General features: G+C 42.1%; 1 protein-coding gene across 6 annotated transcripts in view; it reads right to left on the bottom strand.

Annotated features, from left to right (window-relative positions):
* Positions 1–27,625, bottom strand: part of ATP8A1 (ATPase phospholipid transporting 8A1) — a 218,408-nt gene that overhangs the window by 19,213 nt on the left and 171,570 nt on the right. For 5 of the 6 annotated variants that reach the window (XM_054729332.1, XM_054729336.1, XM_054729339.1 and 2 more), the window contains 6 exons: positions 24,633–24,707; positions 24,407–24,529; positions 20,767–20,845; positions 17,727–17,788; positions 16,338–16,394; positions 14,827–14,934 (listed from right to left, as the gene is read on the bottom strand). In XM_054729332.1, the coding sequence (XP_054585307.1) occupies positions 14,827–14,934; positions 16,338–16,394; positions 17,727–17,788; positions 20,767–20,845; positions 24,407–24,529; positions 24,633–24,707 (504 nt within the window). Of the gene's footprint in view, positions 1–14,826; positions 14,935–16,332; positions 16,395–17,726; positions 17,789–20,766; positions 20,846–24,406; positions 24,530–24,632; positions 24,708–27,625 lie in introns of those variants that run through there. The other variant, XM_054729349.1, reaches the window with a different exon arrangement.

Here is a 27,625-nt window from a genome sequence, read left to right as displayed (position 1 = left end):
TGTGAGACCAGATGGAATGGCCACAAAAGTGGCTCCCAGGGGGCTGGAGAAGGGATCAGTCCTGGGAGCCGCCAAGCTGGGGAGTGGGGGGCACAGGCCCTGCGCGGGGACCAGCAGCCGCTGGTCTCTGCAGAGAGCCGCTGCCTCCACCTCGGACTTCCGTGGGCTTCAAAACACGAACCAGCGCGGCCTGAAGATGCAAGATTCAGCCGAGGCAGGAGGAACGGTTCCGAAATTTCCACGTGAACTTGCAGAGCAAGGGCGCTTGAAAAAAAAAAAAAAAAAAAAAAAAAGGCGAGCTCAGGTGCACTTAGCTAAGCCAAGGGGCTTGCCCAGAGAAGAGGGGCTGACCTTCTGAGCACCGACATGGTCCCCACGCCAGAGGAACGCTTCCTTCTTCACCTCCAGGGTCCCCAAGTCCAGTCTTGTAGAAAGAAGGTCAATGTGCTCCCTGCCTACAAACCTTCAGCAAAAGGGTTCTTCATCCTACACCCGCCTTGTACACTACAGCTATCCCAGTGCTGTGCTGTGACTCGTTCTCGGATAGAGCACTGATGCTGTCCAAACAGCAGGCCCTTGGGGTCCTGAGACACTATCCGTGGACCCCAACTGCGACAGGCGGCCCCGAAAGGAGCCCTGGCTCTGCCCTTCCCAGCTCCCAGACGGGAGGAGTGGCCCGAGTCTCTGCTTTTTCTCAGCCGCACAGTGGACTGAAGAATTAAACCTGATCATGTTTGTCAAGCGGCTGCTTTTGTTAGTAACACTGGTTAGTAACAAACGTTTCCGTTCTTCATGTTAATTTTCAAATATCTTTAAACACGCAGTCTTCTGTTCTTCCTAGTGGCCTCTCCCATGAGCTTCAAGGCAGGAAAATTTTTAAAAATCACATATTAAGGGTAAGTCAGTTCAGAAAGGTCGTGGCTTCATCACATTATCACAAAATATGCTTGCCTTAAGACGGACACTGGCCAAAGTAACTGACCACTCGTAAATTCCCATGCGTCTCAATCTGCTAATTTAGGAAGCAGAGATAATTTTCCCCCCATAACCATTATTAAAGGACTGCCTGGGTATAATATATTAATTTTGAAAGGAAAAAATGATGCAGAATATATAGTGCTATAAAACAGTTTTTTTGGGGGGGGGGAAGGGGAGAGCAGGACAGCAAGATAAATGAATATAAATTCCAGAGGGGTTAAAAGTTAATGTGAATAACAACAAAAACCCAAGAAGCGATTATTAAGTGTACCAAGTTTTATATATGGACTTTCTCAGCTTAAACACAGTGAAAAAGCTATAAAAAAATAAATGCTTTCGAGAACTGATTCATCAACATGTAGAAGCGTCACAAATTCAAAAAGAACACTACTAAAAAGCAAATAAAAAACAAGGGTGACTGCCATAAGTATACGAAATTCTTCAATAGTGTCCGCTTATAAAAATAGACGATTTGTTTCCATAAGAACAACTACAGATCCCAATAGGTAGGAAGGGACCTCAGAAGGTGCTCACATCAGCGGCAGCAAGTCATCAGTAACTTGGAAAAGAAACGCAACCAAATGAGATCAGATTTAAATTCACTGTCACTGTTGGGGGGAGTTCGGGGAAACTGGTCGCTGTTAACAATTTATATTCACATCGGCAATGTACTCGCCTTAGGGAAAGGCATTTGACAGTGTGCATCAAAGACAGGACGTGCCTTCGTGTTTACACGACAACGCAATTTCTGGAACTACGTGTTGCACTCCGGGGCAGCCTTTACATGCAGGTTAGTATCCAAGGAAACTTCTGGGGTGACCAGTCCTGAAAGCACGCCCTCTAAAAAGCACACCGTGGGCCAGGGTTTAGTAAAGGCATCCCCAGCCACACCCTGCTGGAGAGTCCCAGCACTCAGTAGCACATTTAAGGCTTTGGCAAATCCCAGTAAAGGACCCTACCTCATAGTTTTTTCAACCAAGATTTCCAAATGTATTTACGGGCCTTGGAACACTTGCCCCACACATTGCTTACCAACACCTTGTGGACCTAATTTGGGGGAATGCAAATATTCATCGTGGGTTTTTTTTAAGACAGTAAAACATTGGTGAAAACTAACAGGACACTATGTGGCTGGTTAAGTAAATGTACATGCACTAAGATAACATTATCCAAGCTGTTAATGACGCTGTTCACAGAATGTGATGAGGAAACGGATTGCTCGGAAGAGTCTGAATAAAGGGGAAAGGTAAAACATCTATTCTTGCAAGAGCCTTCTGTTATCATATGAACACCCCCTAGGAAGGTCGGCGCTTTCTAGGATCTAAATAGGGATCAGTCACAACCCTCCCTCTGCCTTAAGTCTCTTGCCAGTACTTCACACACAACTACCCAGCTGTGAACTTGACCATCACACAGGTCCTGCAAACAGATGCGTCCCAAAGGGAGCACACTGTCTTCCCGCCAGACCCGCGTTTCCTTTGTGCAATCCGTCCAGGGAATGGCTTCAGCGACTAAGGCAGAAGCTGGGCTCTGCTCTTGAATTGTCTCCTTGCACCACATCCAAGGCACCGCCAGGCTCTGTTGTGCTTTAGTGTCTTTGAAATCTACTTCCTGCCAACCCTGCTGCCAGGATCCCAGTCCCAACAGTTGTTTGTCCTCCAAACAGCCTCCTCGCTGGATTTACTGACTCCTTTTGCTCTGCTTCGAGGCAGGCGGCACCCTGCAGCCAGAGGGATAGTTCCAAAGTGCAGATTAGATGTGAGGGGTTCTTGGATTAAACCCTTTCGATGGCGTCAGACCACCGAAGGATAGAGGACAAAGGCCTGAATATGATTTCAAGGCTTTTCCTACCTGACCTCTGACTGCTTCCCCACTATCGTCTCGCAAGCCAGTCCATCTCGCAATGTGTTTCGGTTCCTGGAACTCGACCCGGCTTTCTCTCAACCTTGCGCCCTCACATCGGTGACGCCTCTTTGCTCCTAAATATTCACACGGGATGTCACTTCCTTCCTTCGACGTGGGTTAGCTGACCCTACTTTGGGCTTTCATTTTGACGGCACCCATCACCCATTTTCTAGTTGCTCCTCTGTGTTCCTGTAATACTTTAAACTCTGTACGAGGAAGAAGTAAATCTAAATAAATTCTCACAACCCAAGTCCTCAACTACTGAGAGCAGGTGTTCAATAAATAACGTTTGAATAAATAAGTTCTTACGATCTAGTGTTTGGAGAGATTAAAAGTTGAAATACCACAGCCTTGGGACTATGTTCCTGAGATGGGGTGGTTACAGCTTGATCGGTTTTCCTGTGTTCTGGTTCAGAGTTATCCCGGGAGCAGTTATAACTAGATATTTATGTGATTCGGGGAGAGGGGAAAAGAGGTTGACCCAGTTCCCTAACTATCCTTTTCTAATGTAGGTAGCCTTTAAAAAAAAAAAAAAAAAAAGCTGGGTGGCATGTATTAATGCTTAAGCATATTAAACTACCTCCCCCTTCCTTCCATATTAATCAAAATAAATATAAAAAAATAAATTTTTATTGACTTCAGAGAGGAAAGAGAGGGAGAGAGTTAGAAACATCAATGATGCGAGAGAATAATTGATTGGTTACCTCCCTGCACAACCCCTACTGGGATCAGGCCAGCAACCCAGGCATGTGCCCTGATCGGGAATTGAACCGTGACCTCCTGGTTCATAGGTCGGTGCTCAACCACTGAGCCACACCAGCCACGCAAATGCTATATTTCAGTGAAACAGGGCAAGTGTGACACCTGGAAGTAACATAATTTTTGTGGGGAGAAGGGAGGAGGTAGACTGGCCAGGATGGAAAAAGGTCTTGTACTAGTTTACCACTAGCATTTATTTCTCACGTCCTCTGATCCAAATCTTTATTCTATGGCCGCAGGTACTTTCTGGAATGCTGTGCATTCCATAATAAAAAGCCATCTGCTATGGCTTCAAGTAATTGTGTTAATGACATCTGGGTAACTTTCTATGACCTGGTCTTTGCGTAACTTTTCAGTTCTAGCTCCAAACATTCCTGACGTTGGAAACCCCAAACGTGCTCCGCTCAGCTGTTCTCTCCCGGGAAAGCCCTCCTCACACGTCCGCCCAGGGAAGCAGCACCAAGAAACCTTTCCAGACTACCCAAACCAGAGCCTGGGGGCGCCCCTCTCCTCTGCTATCTATCCCCTGTGCATCCGGATCATAATTAGCATCTTCCGTTCTAATTACCTGTTAATCTGTTGGCTGACTCCACGAGACTCAAGCTCCTCAGGACACTTCCCTTTTTTCAACTTCTGAGCCACTGACACCCTCTCTAGGTCCTGACACACAGGCACTCCACAAATCTCAGTTGGACTGATTTGAGCTGGGCTCTTATAAAGGATGAATTACATTCTCCATAAAATCAGACAAGGCAGAACACCCAGAAAATAACCGAGGAGAAGGGTGTTTCAGATACACCCCCAATATGTTTGCAATTATTCCCAGAAGCTCTTGATTATCAGAGACAAAGAAAACCCTTGGCTTGAATTATCCCAAACAAACAAACAAACACAATCTTAGAAAATATGCAAATTGTTCCAAACAAAGAAAAGCTTAGAAAGTATGCAAATTAGATACCAGATCGCAGCACTTGTGCACTTTCCCCCTTAGATATTTCTGCTGGTGAGGGACTGAAGGAGGTCTGGTCACCCCTGGGACTCTGAACCAATATTCCATCTAGCTGTGTGATGCAAGAAATGATCATTGAATCTCCACCCTCCAGCAGGGAGTAACAAGAAAACAAATGATTAAAAGAGGAAGGGCTAGCTGGGACTGGATCATTCAGAAGCGAACTTTTTCACAAAAAGTAAAAATTGACTCTATAACAATATACGTATACTGAACATGCAAAAGAAAGTCTTTCTAAAAAGGAATCAAGAACACTAGGAAAAGTATGGCTCTGAAACTTTATTTTCTGGGGATAGAGTTTCCAGAGGAGTAAAAATAATTAAGAACAGAATTGTTTGTTTGTTTTATTTTAATCTTCTTTATTGTGCTATTTAAAAAACGTAAAGTACTAGAAAAATTAGTAGAGAATTAGTAACAAAATATTCTTTTTAATATGAGAAATACAATTTAAAAATATTATGATGATACTGAATAAGGTGTATAACACAAGGTAAGTTGCCTCAATGCTCAATAGGTTTACTTATTATTCTTACAAGTTTGTATAACTTTGTGATGGCTCTATATTCTATCTTCTTCCTTTTTTTTTTTTTTTTAAGAGAGAGAGGTAGGGGGACATAGAGAAAGAGAGAAACATCCATCTGTTGCTTCTCATACGCACCCCAACCGAGGATTGAACCTGCAACTTAGGTATGTGCACTGACAGGGTATCGAACCCTTGACCTTCCGGAAGGATGCTCCAGCCAACTGAGCCACACCAGCCAGGGCTGTATTCTGTCTTCTTAAAAACCATCTCACAAAGCATCAATTGTTTGATTACTTTCATGACAGAGACTTCAAGTTGCCTCCCAATATATCCCCTCGCCCCTTCTTAAATGCAACTTCTTGATTTTTAGCTGCACACCTTGCCCTCCAGCTCAAAAGACTATATTCCGCTGGCTCTTTTGTTGCAGCTGGGTGTGGCCGTGCGACTTACTTTTGGGCAATGAGATTTAAGTGGAAATGTGGTGGGCAATGTCTAGGAAAGAGCCTCAACGAGAAAGAGTTCCTCCCTTTCTTGCTGCCTGGAATGCTGGTAAAATGGTGAGAGCTTAAGCAGCCATTCTGGACCATGAGGAAGTACACTAGGGTTGGCGATGCAGTGAGAGAGAAGAAACCTGGTCCTTCATGATTGTTTAGCTGCCACACCAGTCCTGGACCGCCTGCCTCCACTGGATTTCTTTTACACAAAAGAGAAATAAATTCCTATCTTGTTTAATGTACTTACTTTTTTTTTTTTTTTTACATAAAAAAACATGCCATAAACTTGCTTTGGAGGATACAAGCTAGGGAGGATAAGTGACGGTTTGAAACAGAGCAGCTTTTGACCATTCCTTGCAAAAATTGTGTCCAATTATGAGCTTTATTGAAGCAGATGGTAGTGACATTCATGGTTTCTTTCATGAGCTTTTCTCATAGACTCCCTGGCATACAACTCAGAAACAAGCTGTCTGGTCTTAGGAGCTAAAATGCGGAATGTGGAGGGGAGATCTGCCCTCTGCCCGTCTCACAGAGCTCTTTCCCTCTCTCTGCTCCAGCCACACGGGCCTTTTAGTCTTTGCATTTGCCAGGCTCATTGGTGCCTTGGAGCAGGGGTACCCGCTGTTCCTCCAACCCTGACATGCTCTTCTTCGCACAACAGGTATCCATCCCCACACCGTCTGAGTTTCAGCTTAGTTGTTCCTCCTTCAGAAGGAACTTCCTGGAGCACCCATTATAGGCCCTATAACATCCTACCACCCTGCTTTTGTCCTTTGTGAAATCATCTATAGTCATTCGTCATTTAACTAATTTAGTGACCATTCTCCTTCCCACTCCCAGGTTCCATCAACCTGATTGCTAATGGGGATCCTGCCCAATTCACCCATTACCTGGACACAGAGCCTAGCACCCATGAAGCACTCACCACGTATTTATGGAATGAATTAGCACAAGAATGAATGGACTCCTGAGAACAGAACTCGGCCGTACCAGAAGCAGGCTTCGTTCAGCTTTCCATGCCCCGGCACTCGGGGTACCTATGGCCTCTCTCAGATTATGACACCAACACCCACTCATGAGCAATGAGATCCTTAAGGGCAAGGACCAAGTCTGTCATCCCTACACCCCCTGGTGCCCAACGCAGAGCCTGGTGTACAGCAGACACTCAATGACCACTGGCTCTGCACGGTAAGGGAGAAGATGCTGTGCCTACCACCGCCACACCAGCTCTCCTAACGACGCCAAGGAGCGCTCTAGCTTTAAAATGTGGGCAAGTGTCCCAATTCACCATTCCAGCCGTCACATCCGTGTCTTTCTTTCCTCCTCAGTGATTCCACACAGGCTTCTCTTTACAGAATGGGCGTGGGAGTGGCTGCACACCAGCCGCCTTAGGAACCGTGATGGTCCGCCTGTCTCCTGGACGGTCAGGGGCTTGAGGACTGTGACCCTGTTTTATCATTTTATCACTGGTCCATTGAAGAACATCTGACAGAGCTTAGGGTAGCTGCTCCCTCCAGGCCCCTTGGCTACACACAGTAACCTCGGATGAAACGCCATCGTATCAGAACACTGCCCCACCCCATCAGCCAGGGCCGGTCTTGTGACCAATAAATTATCACACGCTATCTAGGTAATTAAAGGCTGAGAGATGAATAAGGACTCCTTTAACCAGGAAATTCCTCATATGTAAAATAATTTATTGTGTTGGTAAAAATGGGTAACAGCACCATTTAGGAAAATCATATCACTAATGTGGTTTATTAATACCTCTCCTACAGGGGTGACACCAAAGGGTTCCACAAAGATTTTTATTGTTTTGCAGAAAGACTTTACAAACCTCAATCAGGAGATCTGAAATTCTGTAAAACACATGCTCGTTCCTTAACTTCAATTTCCTTCAGTAGTTTTATGGATCCCCCAGGCCAGGGAGAGCAGAACCAGATGGCGCTTTGGGGAGGACCGTGCGCTGCGGGTCTGCAACGCCGGGATCCGTTTAAAAGTTCTGCCGATACCGAGCTTCTGGTATTAATCGTGATACGAACTAATCCTTGATGTAGCTGGCTTTAATTTTTTAATCTGGCATAGTCATCATAGTGGCTAAAATATTTTCTTCTGGAAATTAAAAAAAAAAAAAAAATACCCAGTAACCTTATCTAGACAAGTCGGAAAAGCAGGCCAGCATATGTTTATATAACACAGCACTTCTCCCCAGGGCCTACCTTGCCCCATAAATTGTTGTGCTGGTGTGAAAAAATACAAGCCGGGTCTGAAAAAAAAAAAGTCCCCCTCTTAAATCACAACCATATTTGTGAGAGGAGAGGAAGACAGGGACATATTTAAAGTCACAGCCAAGGTTGCGACACTATTTTCTCTTTAGCTTTCTTTCTTAAATAATCTCTTATCGTCACAGTTTCTACCTTTGTCTCATCCACTCCCCTGCCCCACACTCCTATGTCAGAAATTCCCTTTTCATAGGTAAATATTTCAATAATTTGTGGCACTGCGATACTTGCTAATCATTACCATTTGCATCATTATTATGGGATGTAGAATTACTGTAATGGAAACAAAGTGCCAAACTATAGGAAGGAATGGTTCCCAAATGGGAACACCCTGCCCACCAACTGAGAACAGCCGCTCCGGCTGTGGCTGCAGCCAGTGAGGGCTGCACTACACTCTGAGATATTTGATCTGGGGATGCATTTCCGGCAAATCCTGGCACGTAGAATGTGCTGCAGTAAGGGAAAGAAACTATCTGACCAGGTGGAAAAAAACCCCGATCGGTGATAATGGCAGCTGAGTACATCTGACGATGGCAATATTACACGCAGACAACGACTGCTCAGTTTCCCAACAGGATGGAAGTGGGTACTTTGGAACCCTGGCACTAAAAGGCCTCTACACCACCACACTTGATAAGGCCGGGAAAAGCCTTCGTGCAGAATGAAAAGGTGAGAGAAGAAATGCAAAAGGAGCCGAAACCGGTTTGGCTCAGTGGATAGAGCATCGGTCTGCGGACTGAAAGGTCCCAGGTTCGATTCCGGTCAAGGGGCATGTACATTGGTTGCGGGCACATCCCCGGTGGGGGGTGTGCAGGAGGCAGCTGGTCGATGTATCTCTCTCATTGATGTTTCTAGCTCTCTATCCCTCTCCCTTTCTCTCTGTGAAAAAAAAAAAAAAAAAAAGAAATGCAAAAGGAACAGCCACACACACGAGCTGTGTGACCTTGAGAAAATGAGTTAACCACTCTGTGTCTGAGAAAGCGCTAACAGGGCCAAACTCACATGTTAAATGAGTGATGACATGAAAAGTGCTAAGCTGTGACTGACCCTCAGGGACGAGGGCCTGTTATCATTTTAGTGGCAAGTGTACATTCTCTGATGATGGGGGCTGATTGGGTTTTCATTTTCATGTTTATATTTTTTTAATGAGATGGGTATTATTTGTACCAATATTGCTGTTAAGAAGAGGCAAGAGGCTAGGGTTTGTAGTGAGATGGAATTTCTATCCATGTGCTGGGGAGTTAGGTGGGTGTTGAAAAAGGAGGATTAAAAATCTGGGCACTTGTAAAAGGAGATGGGGACACTTTGATACCTGGCTCACTTGAGGGAAATGATCGGGGCCCTGGGTATCCCGAGAAAAAGCAGATAAACCCGGGGAATCGCCTCACGGAAGATGGCTGCGGGAAGACAGAAAGAGTTCCCACCTGGGAGTAAGGAATAGCAATGTCCCCCCGCCCCGAAGTATTTAGTCCCTTCCTCAGAATGCTAGAGAAAAGCAATGGGATCTGAAAAACAACACCACCACTTGGGATGAATTCTCTGGGTCACTTGCTGTGCTTACCACAGAGCGTTGTGAAATAAAACCAGGCAGGCCTGGGATCAAACACAGGGCCTGGAGGACATGGTGGTGCGCAATCACTGTTGATTCTCTTCCCTCCCCCTCTTAGCGAGATAGGATTTTCGTTCAACACGTGGAGAAAAATGCCTCTGCCTGCGGGTGGGGGCTGCAAAGATGAACCCAGAATGTAAAATGGAAATGACTATAAAACCCAGGCCTGTGTGTGAATATGCATCCAGCTGAATATAGAAGCATGAGACCTGTACCTGTAATTTGTGTATAATTCACACCCTGAGATCCTGTTAACTAGAGCAAGAGAGTCTGTGCCCTTTCAGCTAATATTTAAGGGTTGCCTCTGGGAGAACACAGTGAAGACAAGCACACGGGGAATCTGAATCTCAGGAGTTGGCAGGCAACCTCGGGGCGGCGGTGAGGGGGCGTGGAGAGGGGTAGGCCAGGGATTTTCGGGTGGTGTACTGCAAGAATTTTACAAAAATGCAATACCTGACTATTTAGTCAGGGGCACTGACCTCTTTTCCCCTTAGATCAAGCACGTCAAGCTCGTTGGCCGCGAGTTTGACATGCTTGCCTTAGATTGTCAAATAAAAAATGACAGCAGCCAACATAATAGCTGCCTGGTGTGAATGCCCTGTCTTGACCCATAAATGTATAGGTCAAATACTAGTAACAAGAGTTGCATCTTATCGGTTACATCACATCACAAGGTTGCATCTGATTGGTTAATTCTTGGTACCAGAAATTCTTACATACACTACTATAGGCACCTGATACACGTTAATATTGTATACGGTGTCCTTGTGTGATGTGCATAATTTTCATTGCAATCAATCAAAACTATACCTATTTTTTTTTTTGTCAGACTGGCAAAAGTAATTTACTTTTTGGTGTGCTGCAGAATTACAGTACTAGTTTCTGCATGCCACGAGATGGAAAAAAGTTGGAAATTGCTGGTGTAGACAAATGAGGCTCGGAATTCCTAAGAGTCTCTGGTGGCTGACCAGCACAGAAAGGGTTGGTTAAATGAGGCCAGCATCCTGCTCGAACATACATGTGGGTCGCTGTATGTTAGAAAGATGTTCCATTTGAGCTGAAATCTGGCTCTCTGTCACCTCTACCCCACTGTTTCTCATTTGTTCAAAACAAACAAGCAAGCAAAAAAATTTATTTAACGATCGTTTACTTAACACTGATTTATGGGCACCAGGAGCCCAACACTGTGAGGCTGGAGTGAACGAGTGGAGAAATGCAGGGGCAGTGGACACTGAGAAGGGGTGTATGCATTCTGGAACGGTCACTGGGGCTCGGAGGTGGAGGGCGGGCGGAGGAGGAGCAAGACCACGGAAATATCTAGAGAGAGCCATGCCCTCAGAAAACAGAGAGATTTCCTCTTCTATGCAAATCCCTGACCTACCAGCAGGGAGTGATCGGCCTTCACCTCTAATTTGCAGGTTACACACCATGGATGCCTCGGAATGACTATGAGCGGAGAGCAGCATGGCACCATGGGTAAGGCTGCAGGCTCTGGGACCAGGCAGCTAAGTCAAAATCTCATCTGTCACTTAGTATTAGTGGGATGTCAATGAGGTACTTAACTTCTCTGTTTACGTTTTCGCATCTGTGAAATGGTTATAATAACAAGTTTGCTGTGGGGACCCAGTGAGCTGAGGACAAGCAAATGCTAATGATGTTCCTGGCCAACACGGTGGAGTCTGCTTTGACTTCTCTCACTCCCCACAGCCAGTCTGGCAACAAGTCCTATGGGCTCTCCTACCTCCAAAATAGGTTCAGAATATGACCACTGCCACCACTGCCACCACTGCCTTCCATCTGGGTTACTGCAATAACCTCCTAAGTGGTTCAGAACACAGCAGTCACAGTCCTGCTATGGAAACATAGGTCAGAGCATGACACCTCTCTCTCAAACCGCTCCATGGCCCTTGGTCTGACCATGAGTAAAAGCCACAAGGCTCTATGGCGAATGCTAATATTTATACTTACCCTGGTTTTACTGATAATAATATGATATTACTATATCCAGTATATATTATATATAATTATATTATTGTATTGTGATCTATATTATAAAAGGCCAGTGGCAGTAACGCCCAAACAACCGGTCACTAGGAGGTGCATGGAGCACCTCTCGGTCCCTCCCCACCGCCCGCGAGCCGCTTGCGGCGGCGTGGCGGGGCTCACGTGGTGTGGTGTGGCGGCGCTCACGCGGTATGCTACTCGCGCACGGCAGGTCTGGGTCTCGTGCGATTTCGCGCGCTGCGCCTCTAGTATATTATATATGTAATATTAAAATAATAATATGATTTATGTAATGTATAATGTATATGCAATATATAATTATATATGTAATATATAATATATTATAATAGTATTTTGCTATGAGAGTTAACAGATGAATCATTAAATTTTATTCAAGATCATTGGCCAATTATATATACTAGTATATATACATACACACAAAACATATAAATATTGGAACATAAATTTTTCACATACACACATACATATGCAACTACTAGTATGTGTGTATGTGACTATACTTTAGGTTAAAATATAGTTTTAAGATTAGAAAAATATAAACCTAAGGGTAGCGACTTCTTTATGGAACTAACTGGATTGTAACAGAACAAATTATTCTCTACATATAATAAATATGTTCAAAAATTGATTATTGTGCCTGGCCGGTGTGGCTCAGTGGTTGAGCTTTGACCCATGAACCAAGAGGTCACCGGTTTGACTCTAAGTCAGGGCACACGCTCAGGTTGTGGGCTCGATCTTCAATAGGGAGTGTTTCTCTTTCATCGATGTTTCTATCACTCTGTCCCTCTCCCTTTCTCTCTCTCTAAAAATCAGTAAAAACATATTTTAAAAAATTGATATTGCTATAAACATTTTTTTGAGATGCATTACCCTACTGCCCAGGAAATGGTAAATATAGAATATCTACCCTTGAGAATCTGAGTGGCATTCTTGTCATCCTTTTTTTCTGGAGCTGCTGTGAGGCTCATTCAGATACACACATATATATCAAAATGCTTTTCAAGCCCTAAAGTACTACATAAATTTCAAGTATTATTCTTTTCTTTCAATAAATTAGACAGACTTACATTTTGGACAAGCTAGTCAAGCCCAATGCTGAGTTAATCCATTTTCGTAGTTTCAATGGAGCAAAAACTATTTAAATCTTATATTCAAAGTATCAGCAGTAATAAAACAACAGGAACAAGAACCCCCGTTAGCACGTCCCACTGTCTGTGAAGCGAACAGGAACGTGATGGAGTACTGACATTCATTTCACTCCGAATTAAGCACAGCATCACCGCAAACCTCAAGAGATGATATGAGGTTTTGTGTTTGGTTAATACTGGTAATTCTACAGGCATGGGTAGAATTATATTTGGTTGGCAAAAAGCCAATCAGATGTCACACTTGTCATAGAAGTAGGTGGTCAAAAACCCCATTCTTGTCATTGAAGCTGTTGGCTACAGTTGCTTACACTATCTGGATCGCAACATCTTTTGTCATTCATTTTGAAGATAAAATATTAAGAAACGAGACAAAATGAGGTCTAATGAGAAAGATATTAAGTTGGAATTGACCTTGGGGAAAAAAATAGACAGAGCACATCAAATAAAAAACAAAGAATAGAATTGGGTTTTTCAAGTAGCATCATCAGACAGATACAGTCTTTGATTTTATCTCTTCAGAACAAATGGACTCAGCAACCAAGGTAAGAGGGAGATGCATTCACAGCCTCTTCTCTGTTCTTAAAATACATGCTGTAAATTTTCTAGAGTTCATAGTACATATTTCAAAAGAAGCCTTCACTTTTGCTGGAAGTATGTGCTCTTTCATATGTCTGGCTTTGTGTAATTCTATATAATAAAGAGCTAATATGCTAATTAGACCGAATAGCAGAACGACCGTCCGGATGACCTTCCGGATGAAGCTGGGGCTGTGAGGGGCTGCGAGGGCCGGCCAGGGCTGCGAGGGGCTGTGAGGGCCGAGCCCCTTGCACGAATTTTATTCATCGGGCCTCTAGTCTATATATATAAAAGCCTAAGTGGCCATCTGACCGTTTGCCTGGTAGCTATGATGCGCAATGACCACCAGGGGGCAGACGCTCTGACCAGTAGAAGAGGGAGCCCGATTCTTCGCGGAATCGGCCGTGGGTTAGGTTGCTTCTGGGGCACTGTCGGCCCTAAATCTGCTTCACCCGCACTCTGGACCCAGAGGTTGGTTTTGGCCTGATCCCTGCAGGCCAGGCCGAGGGACCCCACTGCTGCACAAGTCTGTGCACCAGGCCTCTAGTAGTATATAATGGCTCTCCAATAAATTGAACCACAGAAAAAATTTTTTAAAAATGTGCCTGCATTCTGCTAATTTATAAAAAAAACAGGATGCTGTCAGATAAATTTCATGAAAATGATCTACAAACCAGACTGTCAAAAGTGAAAGTTACTCACGCACTACTTAGGGGCAAGGCATATAAGGAAACCACTGGAAAGGTTTCCCATGACTATGGGGAAACAATGTACTGGAACGGAGCTCACATTACCCTGATTTGCAAGTTACTGTGAGGTCACAGGAAATCCTGAAATGTTTTCCACATTTTCTTTTATACATTTTATGTCAAATTTCCTGCAATTGAAATCATAAACCCTCCTACTGCTGGAATCTCCTCTGAAGGAAAGGGGATCTTGTGACATTCCCCCATGAACACCTAATAACTCAACTCCTACCAGGGTAACAAGACACTGAAAGACAGAACTGAAAATGGACTTTGATAAGGCTGAAATGTCAGATGCCCGGACTCCTTCGAAATGAAAACCAAACTGATGTTATTAGGACAACTCTCAAAGTGCATTTAATCTAGCGACGGTGGACTTTTCTGTAGAATAAGAGATAACAGAAGAAATGATAGACTGTCCCAAAGACATAAGCCCACCATTTCCCCAAATCTCTCATCCAAAATGTATTTGTGGATTTATGTTCTAATTTTAAAATGGAATTTTCTATGTGGATATTCTTAACGTGATTCACGCTCCTGACAGCCATACTTTATTGTCCCCACTATGTTTATGAAAGGATCAGTCAGATTTAAGTAAAAGGTCCGCATTTAAAATATTCTCTCAGGATTTATTACAACTGTGGAATTTAAAAATAGCTTTTAAATGGTCAAATGCTCCATTTTAATATAAATCCAAGCCGAACAACTCAGGCTCCTTCATGAATAGCAATTTTTAAGGTTTGTTGAATCATGAGTTATGAGGACACATTACCTCTCCTGACATGTCAGGGGCCATCGGGACAGCGGGCCACAGAGATGAGTAGATTCCGAAGAACACCACCCAGAGTGCGATGCTGCCCCAAATCGCTACGTGGCTGAACTGCGGAGGAAGGGAAATGGAGTCAAAAGACTTTTAGGTAGATGGAGTACACAAACACTAACAACGCCTTCACAAATTCCCTTTCTAACTTTTTATTACATCCATAAAATATCATCTCTGGGCATTTCTAAATAAGTGTGTGTGTGTGTGTGTGTGTGTGTGTGTGTGTGTGTGTTTTAACTGGATCTTCCATTAAGTGCTAATCTTTTCCCACAACAATTATGATGTCTGTGGTCCTGGCATTTGGAACTGTTCTTTCTCTACCTCCTTTGTGGGTCTCTCCTCTTAAGTCTTCTTTATTTTTTTATGTTTAGAGAGAAAGGAAGTAAGGGGGGAGAGAGAGAGAGAGAGAGAGAGAGAGAACATGGACCAGCTGCCTCTTGCACACCCCCTACTGGGGATCGAGTCCAAAACCCTGGCATGTGCCCTGACTGAGAATCGAACTGGCAACCTTTCGGTGCACAGGACAATGCCCAACCAACTGAGCCACACCGGCCAGGGCACTCTTATTTTTTTTAAATCCCCTACCATTTTTAAAAAAATATATATTTTATTGATTTTTTACAGAGAGGAAGGGAGAGGGATAGACAGTTAGAAACATCGATGAGAGAGAAACATCGATCAGCTGCCTCCCGCACACCTCCTACTGGGGATGTGCCCACAACCAAGGTACATGCCCTTGACCGGAATCGAACTTGGGACCTTTCAGTCCGCTGGCCGACGCTCTATCCACTGAGCCAAACTGGTCAGGGCTAAAATCCCCTACCATTTTTAAGCTTCCTTGATTTTTCTCTCTGCATGCTCTCACTGAAAGATGTTAGACATTTGTGTGAATACTATTTTTTTTTTGATCCATGACAATCAAATCCAAATTTCTTATGCCAATCTTTCCCCTGAGCATCAAACTTAATTTTTTTTTTTTACTATATCTATCTACCTGGATGTGAATATACTTCAAAACTAAGGTACCTAAAATGGAACTTGTTTTATCTATACTAAATATTTACAAATGTCTGAGGGCAAATCTTTTGCTAATATTATTAGCCTTCAGAATCATTTTGCACTAGGTTTTCTGCCAAATGCTGTCTTGTGACACACTCGACTAAGAAACAATTCCTTGTCAGTAAGTTTAAAAGCCTCCCCTATTCCTGGGATAGTCACAATATACAATTATACATTGAAGGCTCTGAGAAGTCTTGTGGTAAATAAACTTGTTTTACTCAATATTTCCAAACAAGAATCCCTGGTTCTCTCTCCACCATCCTGACCCCCCACAATTAACAACCTGTAGAAGGAACTAGGGTTAAAGGATACATAAAGTCAGAATGACAAACTACAAAAAAAGTGGCAATAACACATAGGTAAATGTGAGATTTCTAGGTTGAGATGAGAGATACCCTTACCCATGTCCAATATGATGTCTCCAATCCAGCTTTCAAACACACAGTTATCACCACAAACTAAAACATAAGGGAAAACGTTATCTTTAAAATAAATAGGATCATTCACAGAATGACTGAAAGTGAAATTTATAAAGAACAGGTATCTCTGAATTAGATGATGGAACTACATTATCCCCACCTGACCTTGTACATCTAACAAGAATCAAGTGAACTGGCTATTGGCTGGTGGCTGAACGTTACGACCAGAACTGTCCGTTAGCATTGCACCCCTGCCTCCCCCACAGCCGACAGTCCATCCATGAGGCCCCTGAGCGTGTCTGCCCGCTTCTTGTACACTTCATGAATAGTGATGGAGGCCATGTCTGCAGTTACTTGGGTTTTAAAGCCTGCTTTAATTTTATTTTATATCATTTTTAATGCATAGGGCCCCCTACTTTCTGAATTTTAAAGATCATTTTAAAAGTAATATAAATGGATATTTAGAAATCTAAACACTTACTTTGTAACCTAACTTACAGTAAAACTCTGCAGAGCAGGATGTAAGAGCTTGTTATATGCTGTAACTACCACCCCTTATCGCCGTTGACTATGCTACTGATTCTGAAGTGAGGGAACGAGGCTTAATGAACAGCCCTGTGTTTTCCACAGGATCACAGAATGGTTAAATGGACTTGGCCCGGAGTCAGACCATGTGTGTGCAAGACTCCATCATTTATTAGCTGTTTCAGTTAAGGAACTAGGCAAGTTCCTTGACATCTCTGTGTCTAAACTCCTTCATCTGTAAACTGGGACTGAGAAAACTTACCTATCCTATTGGGGTTTGAGTATAAAACACCAAGAACTGTGCTTAGCACTGTACTTTATCTATTATTGTATATGTATAATTAATACAATTTTATACATTGTCAGTAGTCAAGGGAACTCTGGGCATGGTCAGTAGTCTGCAGTGATGGAAGTGTGACGTTGGTGAAATGTCCCCAAAGAGTCCAGATTTCTCTCCCATCATAGTTATCATGAGACTCTAGAATAATCACTGCTTAAACACCCAAGAATAGCAAAAGCAAAAATATTAACAAGGACAGTGAAATAAAACTGAGGAAAAAGGGATAAGGAAGAGAACAAGGGCAAGTGGGGGGAGGAATGAGAGTAAAGAGGGAATATTGGAAATAACAGCAACCGAAGTACTATAAAGTCAGTGAACCTAAATGACATTTTAATAACCTAACGTGGAACCATCTTTTACTAATCAAAACAACTCATTTCATTCTTAAAGGGAAGTGCAACCAACCCTTAAATCCAGAAATGCAGGCACTTAAATTTGAAAATAAAATGAGCACATATGAAAGGATTCCCTTTTACATGCAAACCAGGCAAATGTCCTGCACTCACCGTGTAAACAAAGTTGCCCAACAGCAGATAGTCGGAGGTTTTCCCATTTCCAAACACAGTACCTACATGAAAAGGAGAGACGCTTGTTAGAAAAGAAAATAAACAAGGTCCTTTCAGGATCCATTCAAAGATAAATCCACTCAGAAGTGGTGAGCAAAAGAATGGTAACCAAGGGCCACACAATGCAGCTAGAACGAAGACTAAAAAGTGTACTGAAGGCGTCTCACAAAGTTGCTATGAACATGGGTCACAAATTGAAGACAAATTTCCATGAGCCAATATGATGGAAACCTGACTTGTTAACCAATTCTCAGGGTCCACGAGATTAAAAAAAAACCAAAAATCAAACTAATTGTTCAATTAGTTTGCACAAGCAAAGCTTAATGCTGTGAGCACTGAGACAGGAGGAGGCCTCTGAACCATTAAGAGAGAACTTTGATAACAATATAGGTGAGGGTTTAGGAAGCCTTCAAGGGTATTCTTCAAATTAAACTGACTTTTTGGATTACTATGAATGTTTTAATTGATTTTTAGAGAGAGAGGAAGAGAGAGGGAGAGAGGGATCAAACCTGCAGCCGGGGCACGTGACCTGACCAGGTATAGAACCAGTGACCTTTTGGTGCATGGTAGGGTGCTCAACCAACTGAGCAACACTAGCCAGGGCTTGACAGCTTTTTAAATGTGGGTGCATGACAACGAGGAATGTAATGACTGCTAGTACAGTGACATCTCTATTGTGCCAGAGTACCAGCAGTTTTACCCCACCATTGCTTTAGTATCAGCAGTGAAAAAGATAAATGATGTCTTGATAATATTATAAAATATTTGAAACTGAAATATTGACCTCATGGACCACCAAAATGTCATAGGTATTCCCAGATGTCTATCTATAGACCACACTTTGAGAACTGCTGAAGTAAGGGGATAAGTAAGTTTATTTGAAAAAACATACTTTAACTGGAGTACTTCTCTAAGGTCATGGAATCCTGAATTGTACGCTGGATTTCAATATCCCATGGCTCCAAAAAGTAGAATTCAAATATCCATTAACTGATAAATGGATAACAGAATGTGGTAAAGACATACAATGGAATAGTTTTCAGTCAAAAAGAGGAATGAAATACTGAGCCATGTTGCAACAAGGATAAACCAAGGTCACATATGACATGATTCCACAGAGACAAAATCCACAGACACAAAAATCTGTGGACACTAGGGGCTGTGGGGAAGGTGGAGAGGAAGGGGAAGTGACTGCTAATGGGTATGGGTTTCCTTTATGGAGTGATGAAATGTTCTGGCATTAGATAGTGGTGACATTTGCATTATTCTGTGACTATACTAAAAACCACTGAATCGTGTGATTTAAAAAGGTGAATTTTATGGTATGTGAATTATATCTCAAAAAAAAAAAAAAAAAAGAAATTCCCAGTGTGCTTCCCTAGTCTAAATCTACTTTAATTAGATTTCTCACCACACTCATTTCCATGGCCTAAAAAATGAGAAGTATTTACTGCTGCACTGGCAAAGCAATTCATAAAGACATGAGATAAATATCTCTGACTAGAGCATGAAACCACTGCCTTCTCATAATACTCACCCCATTCATGCTGCAGGCCCTTGTTAACACGTCAACAGTGTACTGAGTGCCTACAATGAGCCACGCTCTGTTCTAAGTACTGTACATACAACAGTGAACTAAGCGAACAATTCCCTCTCTTCTGGAGCTTTGATTCCAGCAGAGGAGAAAGACAATCTATAATAATAAATGCGTAATATGCTAATTAGACTGAACAGCCGAACGACCTTCTGGACGACATTCCGGATGAAGCCGGATCTGCGAGGGCCGAGGCAGCCGCCGTGGCTGCGAGGGCCAAGCCCCTTGCACGAATTTCGTGCATCGGGGCTCTAGCAAAAAATAAGCAAAAATATCAGACCTCCATAGACAAGTACCATGAAGAAGAAACAAGACGACAATGGGATAGTGACAGGGGCAGTGGGGACAGTGGTGGCTCTTTCAGATGAAGGTGGTCTGAGAGGGCCTCTCTGAGCATGAACCTGGGGAGTGAGGGAGAGAGCCGGCAGGAACGTCTGGGTGAAGAAAGGATGTGCATGGAGGCATGGGAGAGGGGAAGTGGGGGAGGAAATCAGATGAAGGTCGGGGCTGTGGATTCTGCCCTCAGTGTGACAGAAGTCTGTGGGTTTTGAGGAGAGAGGCGCCGGGTCTGATGTACATATTGCAAGGACCACTCTGGCTGTCGGAGGAGGGCAGACTGTAGGTGAGCAAGGACGCACGGCCAGCCCTCTTCTGTTGGCAATCATTCACTCACAGTCCGCGAGGTATGGCCTGTGCTTCCAAGGGCCTGACAAACCCCTGGGTGGAGTTTTAATGACTAGTTTGGGGGCACAGGCACCGAATGGCCGGCTGTCTCCCTCAGGACCCCAAGGCAGCTCCAGCTGAAGCAGCGCCGAGATCCCTTTTCTAAAGTGGCCACTTCATCATTTTTATGCCTATAGGAAATTCACCATGATCCCATTTCTCAAAGCTGACCGAATAACTTCACTTCCTCAAAACAAGCAGAGAAAAAGCTTACACTCCAAGCTGAACGTAAAAACAGATTAAAAGTCCCATTCAAGACATCGGCTCAAGTCTCCTTGGAAATACTAGCATGTCTGATTAGGCACAGCATAAAGAGCTTGATACAAGCCTCGTAGGTATAATAAACAGACTACATAAAATATTAGCGCCATTGTCTTCAAACAATACATCCACAGAGGACAGAAAGAGCCCTAAAATTTAATTCTCTGCAAGTTGGGAAAACATGAGAAGTCGAGAAGAAAGGCTTTGCATATATTAAATCACTTTCTCCCAAAGGAATAATAAAACTCTTCTAAAGTGTGTACGACTTTTGGATGCATGTATTTTAGGTTAAGGAATACCATATAATGAAACGGCTGTGAGTTTGAACATATATTGACAATGAATTCGTTTTCTAAGAAAAGTAAGAAGTCATTTATTAGCATTCGTATCCTTTCTACTTACCATACTGAAGGGCTTTTAGTGGAAACCAAAACAGAATAACTGAGTGGAAGAGGCCATTTAAACAATGAACCCAGAAAACCTGGGGGAAAACAAAAATCCATGAGAACCATTTGTGATAAACTAGCTCTGTGAACTCTGACCTCTCTTTTTATCTGTGGGCTAGATTCACAAAACGTGGCTCTGTCAGGCCACCACTGTGAATTAATAGAACTGACAGACACTTTCTGCCTCTTAGACCTTCATGGGTCATTTATTTATTTTTATGTTTCTCAAAATGTTTTTGCAGCTTCACTGAAATTTTTTGTACCTTTTAAAACCAAGTATTAAAGGTTTAAATTTCTGCCTGAAGAAGAAAAGAAAATTTAAAATAATGCAGATCCTGAAATTCTTTTAAGGAGGACCATATTCATAACTGCAGAAGAAGAGAGTTTTGAAAAGGTTGTAATTTGGTCAAATCCTTACTTTCTCTTTCCCACGTGCAATAAAAATATAAACTTTTCAATGGTAGGGATATAATGCATTCATATTCTCTCTCTCCGTATATAGGCATTTATATACATATACACACGTATTATATACTAAAACTAGCAGGTATTACATTTAAATTGTATAATTCCTTTGAGTAAAGCATTGTCAATATAACTGAATTTATAAAAAGCTTCTCACAATTTTTAATACCCGTCAACATCAAACTTCCTACAGTTATAATATCATTTAATAGTTTATTACTTTGTACATCAATTGTATTTTAAGAAGAACAAGAAAGCTAGTATCACTGGCATGTTCTTTGTAACATGGCTAGGAAAGATTAAATTCTAGAAAAACTGTTTAGAATTCTTATGGCCCTTTGAACAATTGCAGTTTGTCATTTAAAAAGTGATCCTTGCACACCAGACTTCTGCTAAATAAAATTGTCGTGTATTAATAGTTTTAAGCTGTTCAAACAACAGAAATTAAGTTGCCTGCCTCCCAAAATTTTCCACCGTGATTTCAATCTCCTTTGTTAGTTCACGCAGCCACACTGGATTGTATGATCCAATTTACGCTCCAATACATTACACATTTGAACTTGTGTTCCTCATTAACCTTTGTCTCCCCGCCTCACTATGTCATCACCACACGTTTTCATTTGACAGAAAGCACAGGTGGGTGCAAGAAAAATTAGTTCTACTTTTCCATTTTCCTGACCGCTACTTATTGTCACATGCTAATCCTTTAACCCCTGTCCTGACCTCAGGACCTCCGACCCTTTTTACCATAACAAACGTAATCATCGTCATTCAGGGCAACAATGCTGCTACGCTGGGGACCCACGGCAACCGCTGTGTACACAAGTATGCATTTTGTGGCCACTTGCCCCTGAATTTTAAAACACGTCTATGGGATTTAATCAAAGAATCTTCACTGAAATCATTAGAAAAATCCATCAACCCTCCCTATAAAAAAATGGTGGGCAGTTCATGGATGTATAAATTCTCAAATGGATACAGAAGTCCAGGGATGGGCAAAAGTAGGTTTACAGCTGTTCATAGGGAAGAAGACAAATAATAAAATAATATTACAAGAATGAACTCTTTCATGTACTCACAACTAGAGACCTACTTTTGCCCGCCCCTGTATAATCTATTTGGGTTGATCTGATGACTTTTTGAAATGCCTGGGCTCTGCAGATAATGAAATACTTTGTAAACAACCAAAAAAAAAAAATTGTAAAGTTTGCAAGGAAGGATGCATCCACATTAAAACTATTCTACCTGGTACACCTTATCCCTGGCCACAAAAATGCGACGGTGCAAAAGGGCACGCGAGGATGTGGCTGTCCAGGAATGGCTTTGGGTAATCCTGTGGAATCTATGTTTAGCAGGCGTCCTCAAACTACGGCCCGCGGGCCACATGCGGGTGTTTTTGCCGTTTTGTTGTTTTACTTCAAAATAAGATATGTGCAGTGTGCATAGGAATTTGTCCAGAGTTTTTTTTTTTTTTTTTTTTTAAACTATAGTCCGCCCTCCCATGGTCTGAGGGACAGTGAACTGGCCCCCTGTTTAAAAAGTTTGAGGACCCCTGGTTTAAAGTGACAGTACCATGGCCAAGTGTGTGGCTGAGAAGTTAAATCTGGAGAGCGCACTGTGGTGCCTGAGCCACGGTCGTTTGGGGACCTGTGGCTGAGGTTGATACAAGAGTCTAGGTCGCTGAGAATTATTGTTAGTATGTCAGTATGTCTGAAGAAGCCTAGCTCTCAGATAAATTTTTCAAGGAAACAAGAGCTCGTAGGGCACTGTGGCTGCCTACTTGAAAATACCCACTACAGGTAATGAACCTTACAGCCAGGTGGTGGAATTTAAGACAAACTGGATATCATAAATAAGTTTTTTAAAAAATCCAAAAATAAAACATTCAAAAATAAAGGCACAGACATTTCATATCACAAATCAGAATAGTTTCAAGAGACTACTAAAAATACTTTCCAGAACTAATGGTATTAAGTCCAAAAACTCTTTCATTTTTCAAAAAAATTAACCAAATTCAGTTATTTAAAATAATGCCATCAAGTTGTATGTACATGCACACCTGCCCGTGCGTGCACAGTGTATCCATGAGGACCTCATCTCAGAAGATGAACAACATCCTGGCTATAAACTCGACACCAACATTTATGGTGTGAGGTCAGAGGCGCTGAAACACCTGTTTCATTTTATTTCCTTGGTGTACTCGGAAGAAATGTCATTTGAGAGCTTCAAAAATATTTAAGATTTCCTACACTAACTGTCCTGAATTCAAAACACCCAATCTAGGTTACATCTAATTAGTAGTAACATGCTAATAGACATGTACTCTATTAAGTGAGAAAAATTCTGTTACTTTTATTATTGTTTCAAAATGACATCTATCTTGACTGTTAGAAAATTAAAAAAAAAAAAAATTCTGCCTCACTCTAAACCAAAACTAGAATTCCTAGAAAATACCATTGGAAACACTTGAGAACATATACTTGCCGGGAAGGAAACTGCAGAAAATGAGCTATTTTTGTGGTTGGGATGAATAAACACCAGGGAGCACAAGAGATGACAATAGTCCCTGCCATGTTATGCAGGATAAAAACCCAGAATATGATTTTAGATAACATGCTGGACATTTTATCTTGTATTTTAATTTTTATGGCTTGGAAATACTGAGTGTTTTGACTGAGTCCCCCCACTCCCCTCCCCCCGCCCCCAGACTATAATTTGTAATGCTCGATACAAACAATCTAATACTCTAAAGAGGACAAAGTTAGTTCACAAAACAGGTAATTCGTAGAGAATGCTCCCCCGCCCCTGTCCACTTCACACATGTAACGAAGTCCTGCTCAGTCTTGGGGTCCGACCTCCGTGAAGGGCAAGGCTGCAGAGACTGGCAGTCAGGGGGCCAAAGGGACCCGCACGTCTGTCTGCCAGACCCAGTTCCCTGCCGCCTGGCAAGTCCCAGTGAACCATGGTTACATTTTAATTTGATAACAACACAAACAAAAACCTTGTCAGTCCATTATCAGAACCTTAGACACCCTGGATCTGGGAGACCAGATGCCCCAAGTAATTAAAGCAGTAAAGCAACCCCCTCCTCCCCACCACCCCCGAATGTGTGGCAGGACGTCATATCCTACCTTGGTGTTGAAGTCCAGGGCGTTCTGAGACGTTTTGTATAATTCAGGATACTTCAGCATATTCTCTTTCCTGCACGATCTCTCAAATATGCCCAGCGTTAAGGGAGGCATTGCTGTAAACATCTGAAGTGCACAAACGGGTCATTACACCAAGCGGCCAAAGGCAGGTGAACCTTTATTTCAAAGTATTCAGCGAAACGGGAAAAACCAAATGTCTCAGACTTACCACATTATAAAGACCTATACACCATCTCTCAAAGAGGATCTGTCCGGAAAAGCCATTAACAAAGGCAAACCAGATCTAGAAAGAAAACAAAACCCCGAAAATTAGGACACACAAAAATAAGTGCATTGTGCAGAAAATGTTGTGTACTCAATCACTGTATAACAGCATGATACTTTCATGACTCTCTTGAAAATGGTGTTTCTTTGCTTTACTTTATAATTTGAAGGGATGCCCTCACAAGGGGTCTGTTATTTAGGTCAAAGATGGTTCCTCTTGTTGAAAAAAATAAAACCCCACAATTCTGTATCAACAGGCAATCACAGATTTAAAAAAAATTAAATGTAATATTTTCGGAAAGGCACTTCAAGAAATATATTTCATGCCATTACACTTTTAGAACTTTATTTCCCTTTTGAAATATCTCCTGATAGTTATTTAAATATTATTATTGTTTTTATTATAAAAGAACATATATTTATTTAGAAGGTGAAAAAATTTCCTATAATAATACCATCATCATTTATTTTCTTCTGTGTTAATTGCATTGATATATTTCATTTATATACATTCATAAATTTACCTTGCAGGAAACCTACTGCATATAGATAGTATCATGTCCTCCTCCTCTCCCTCCTCCTCATGTAATATGCATTTTCTTAAGTTGTTGCATATCCTTTAAAAATGATATTAATGGCTATATAACCTCTAAGGGTGGCTATAACTATTTCTGAATATTTAGCGTGCTTCCAGATTTTGCTATCTATATATATGAAAGCCTAAATGACTGAACTCCTGGTCGACCAGTAGCTATGATGCACACTGACCACCAGGGGGCAGGTGCTCAATGCAGAAGCTGCCCCCTGGTGGTCAGTGCGCTCCACAGCGGGAGCACTGCTCAGCTGACCAATGGGCGCCAGACATCAGGCTCATGGCTGGCAACACAGCTGTGGCAGCGCGACCCTCTCCCGCCTCCGCGGCAGTGCTACCGAACAGCAGTGGTGGCAGGCACAGCAGGCCGGGATGAGCGGGAGTGGCGCAGTGCCTGGCCTGAGCTCGGGCTCCTCCCTGACTGCCTGCCACTTTGCGCACTACTACATCCCTCAGGGGACGTTGGACTGCCTGGCCTGTGAGCATCGGGCGGAAATCGGCAGTCCGGCATCTCCCAAGGGGTCCCAGATTGAGAGAGGGCACAGGCCAGACTGAGGAACCCCACCAGTGCATGAATCTGTGCACCGGGCCTCTAGTTATATATAATTCTGAACTGAATGTTCTTACACAGAAGTCCCACATATTTCTATTTCTTGAGAATAAACTAATTTTTTGTTTTTGGTAAAAGGTAGCTTTATTGAAATATAATTGCTATACAAAAAACTGCATACATCTAATGCATTCAATTTGGTGAGTTTGAACATATGTACACCCATGAAACCATCACTATAATCAAGACAATAGACTTAACACACCTCCAAAAATTTCCTGTGGCCCTTTTCTTTATTTCCAGGATGAATTTTTATAAGTGGAATTATAGTAGGTCAAACTACACTTTTTATTTTTTATTATTATTTAAAAAATATATTTTATTGATTTTTTACAGAGAGGAAGGGGTAGAAATAGCGAGTCAGAAACAACAGATGAGAGAGAAACATCGATCAGCTGCCTCCTGCACACTCCCTACTGGGGATGTGCCTGCAACCAGGGTACATGCCCTTGACTGGAATCGAACCTGGGACCCTTGAGTCTGCAGACCGAAGCTCTATCCACTGAGACAAACTGGTTAGGACTATATACACTTTTAAAATAGTTTTTGATAATTACAGCCATCAGAATATGAAATCCGAATTTATATATTAAAATACTTTATAACTTAAATTTATGCTTTGATAAAAATAAATCTTTAACAGAGCATAATGTCCTTCCATATTTTGTAATTCTCTTAAAAATAGAAACCTTAACTGTTGGCTATAAAATTAAGGGGCAATAGAGAAAAATGTTATCCAACATGTGTAAGACAAATGATAACTGAGAGTGATATCCGTAAATCAAAATTCTTCCATTATTTAAAATGTAATTAGAATCACGCTGATCTGGAAGAGTGAAACGTCTGGCCCAGCAATGAGATTACATAAACACAAACACAAAAGCAAAACACAACAACAAAAAAACCTGTTAGAGGAAAGCAGGCTTGACATGCCCGGCAAGCGAATTTTTGAATCGGAGTTGCTGGGACTTTGCTACACTTCACGTTTCATTTAACATCATTATGGAAGCATGAATTGCTACAAATTCACCATTTATCAATAAGCACTCAGGCCGACCCCCACAATGAACACTTTCTGTACCCACACTGATCTTTTTCCTTTTTAGAGTGGAAAGGAATGGAAAAATAAATGTTTGCTTCAGGAGATGGAAAAGAACACAAAGTAGTAATAGCATGTGACAAATAAGTCCAAATTGTGTCAGGGTTGTACACACATTAACGAAAACAAAAACAACAAAAGCATAGAAATTGGAGTCAAATCTGAAATTGTTTCTTGCTTTGCCACATATATTTACAGAAAAAAAAAATTGAACATCTGTCCTAAACAAGGAGCCAGAGCATTCATTTGTACATGCAAACTTTAAAAAAACTTATTAGCATCTTCATGTGTACTGGTTTATTCCTTACGGTGGTGCTGCTGACTTCACCTTTTTTTTTTTTTAAGTGTTAAGCACACACAAATCTACAAGACAGATTTCAATGTTTGCTATTGCGTTTTCACATTTGACCTCTGTGAGAAGTGGATTAAGTAAATACATATTTGTGATGCTCTGGATGATGGTAATGTCCGCTCTGGAGGTGACTGTGATCTACCGTGATATTACATACAAACAAACTCTTTCAGGTTTCCTAGGGTATGATGGAAATATAAGGAATTATTAAACCCAAACTTTCTATTATGGCCTCACTAGTCTATGAAGATGCAATCTAATAATTTTTGGTCTGAAGAAAGCCC

Source organism: Eptesicus fuscus, chromosome 2 (assembly GCF_027574615.1).
Source record: "Eptesicus fuscus isolate TK198812 chromosome 2, DD_ASM_mEF_20220401, whole genome shotgun sequence".
Lineage (NCBI taxonomy): Eukaryota > Metazoa > Chordata > Mammalia > Chiroptera > Vespertilionidae > Eptesicus > Eptesicus fuscus.
This window is presented reverse-complemented; position numbering and strand designations above follow the sequence as displayed.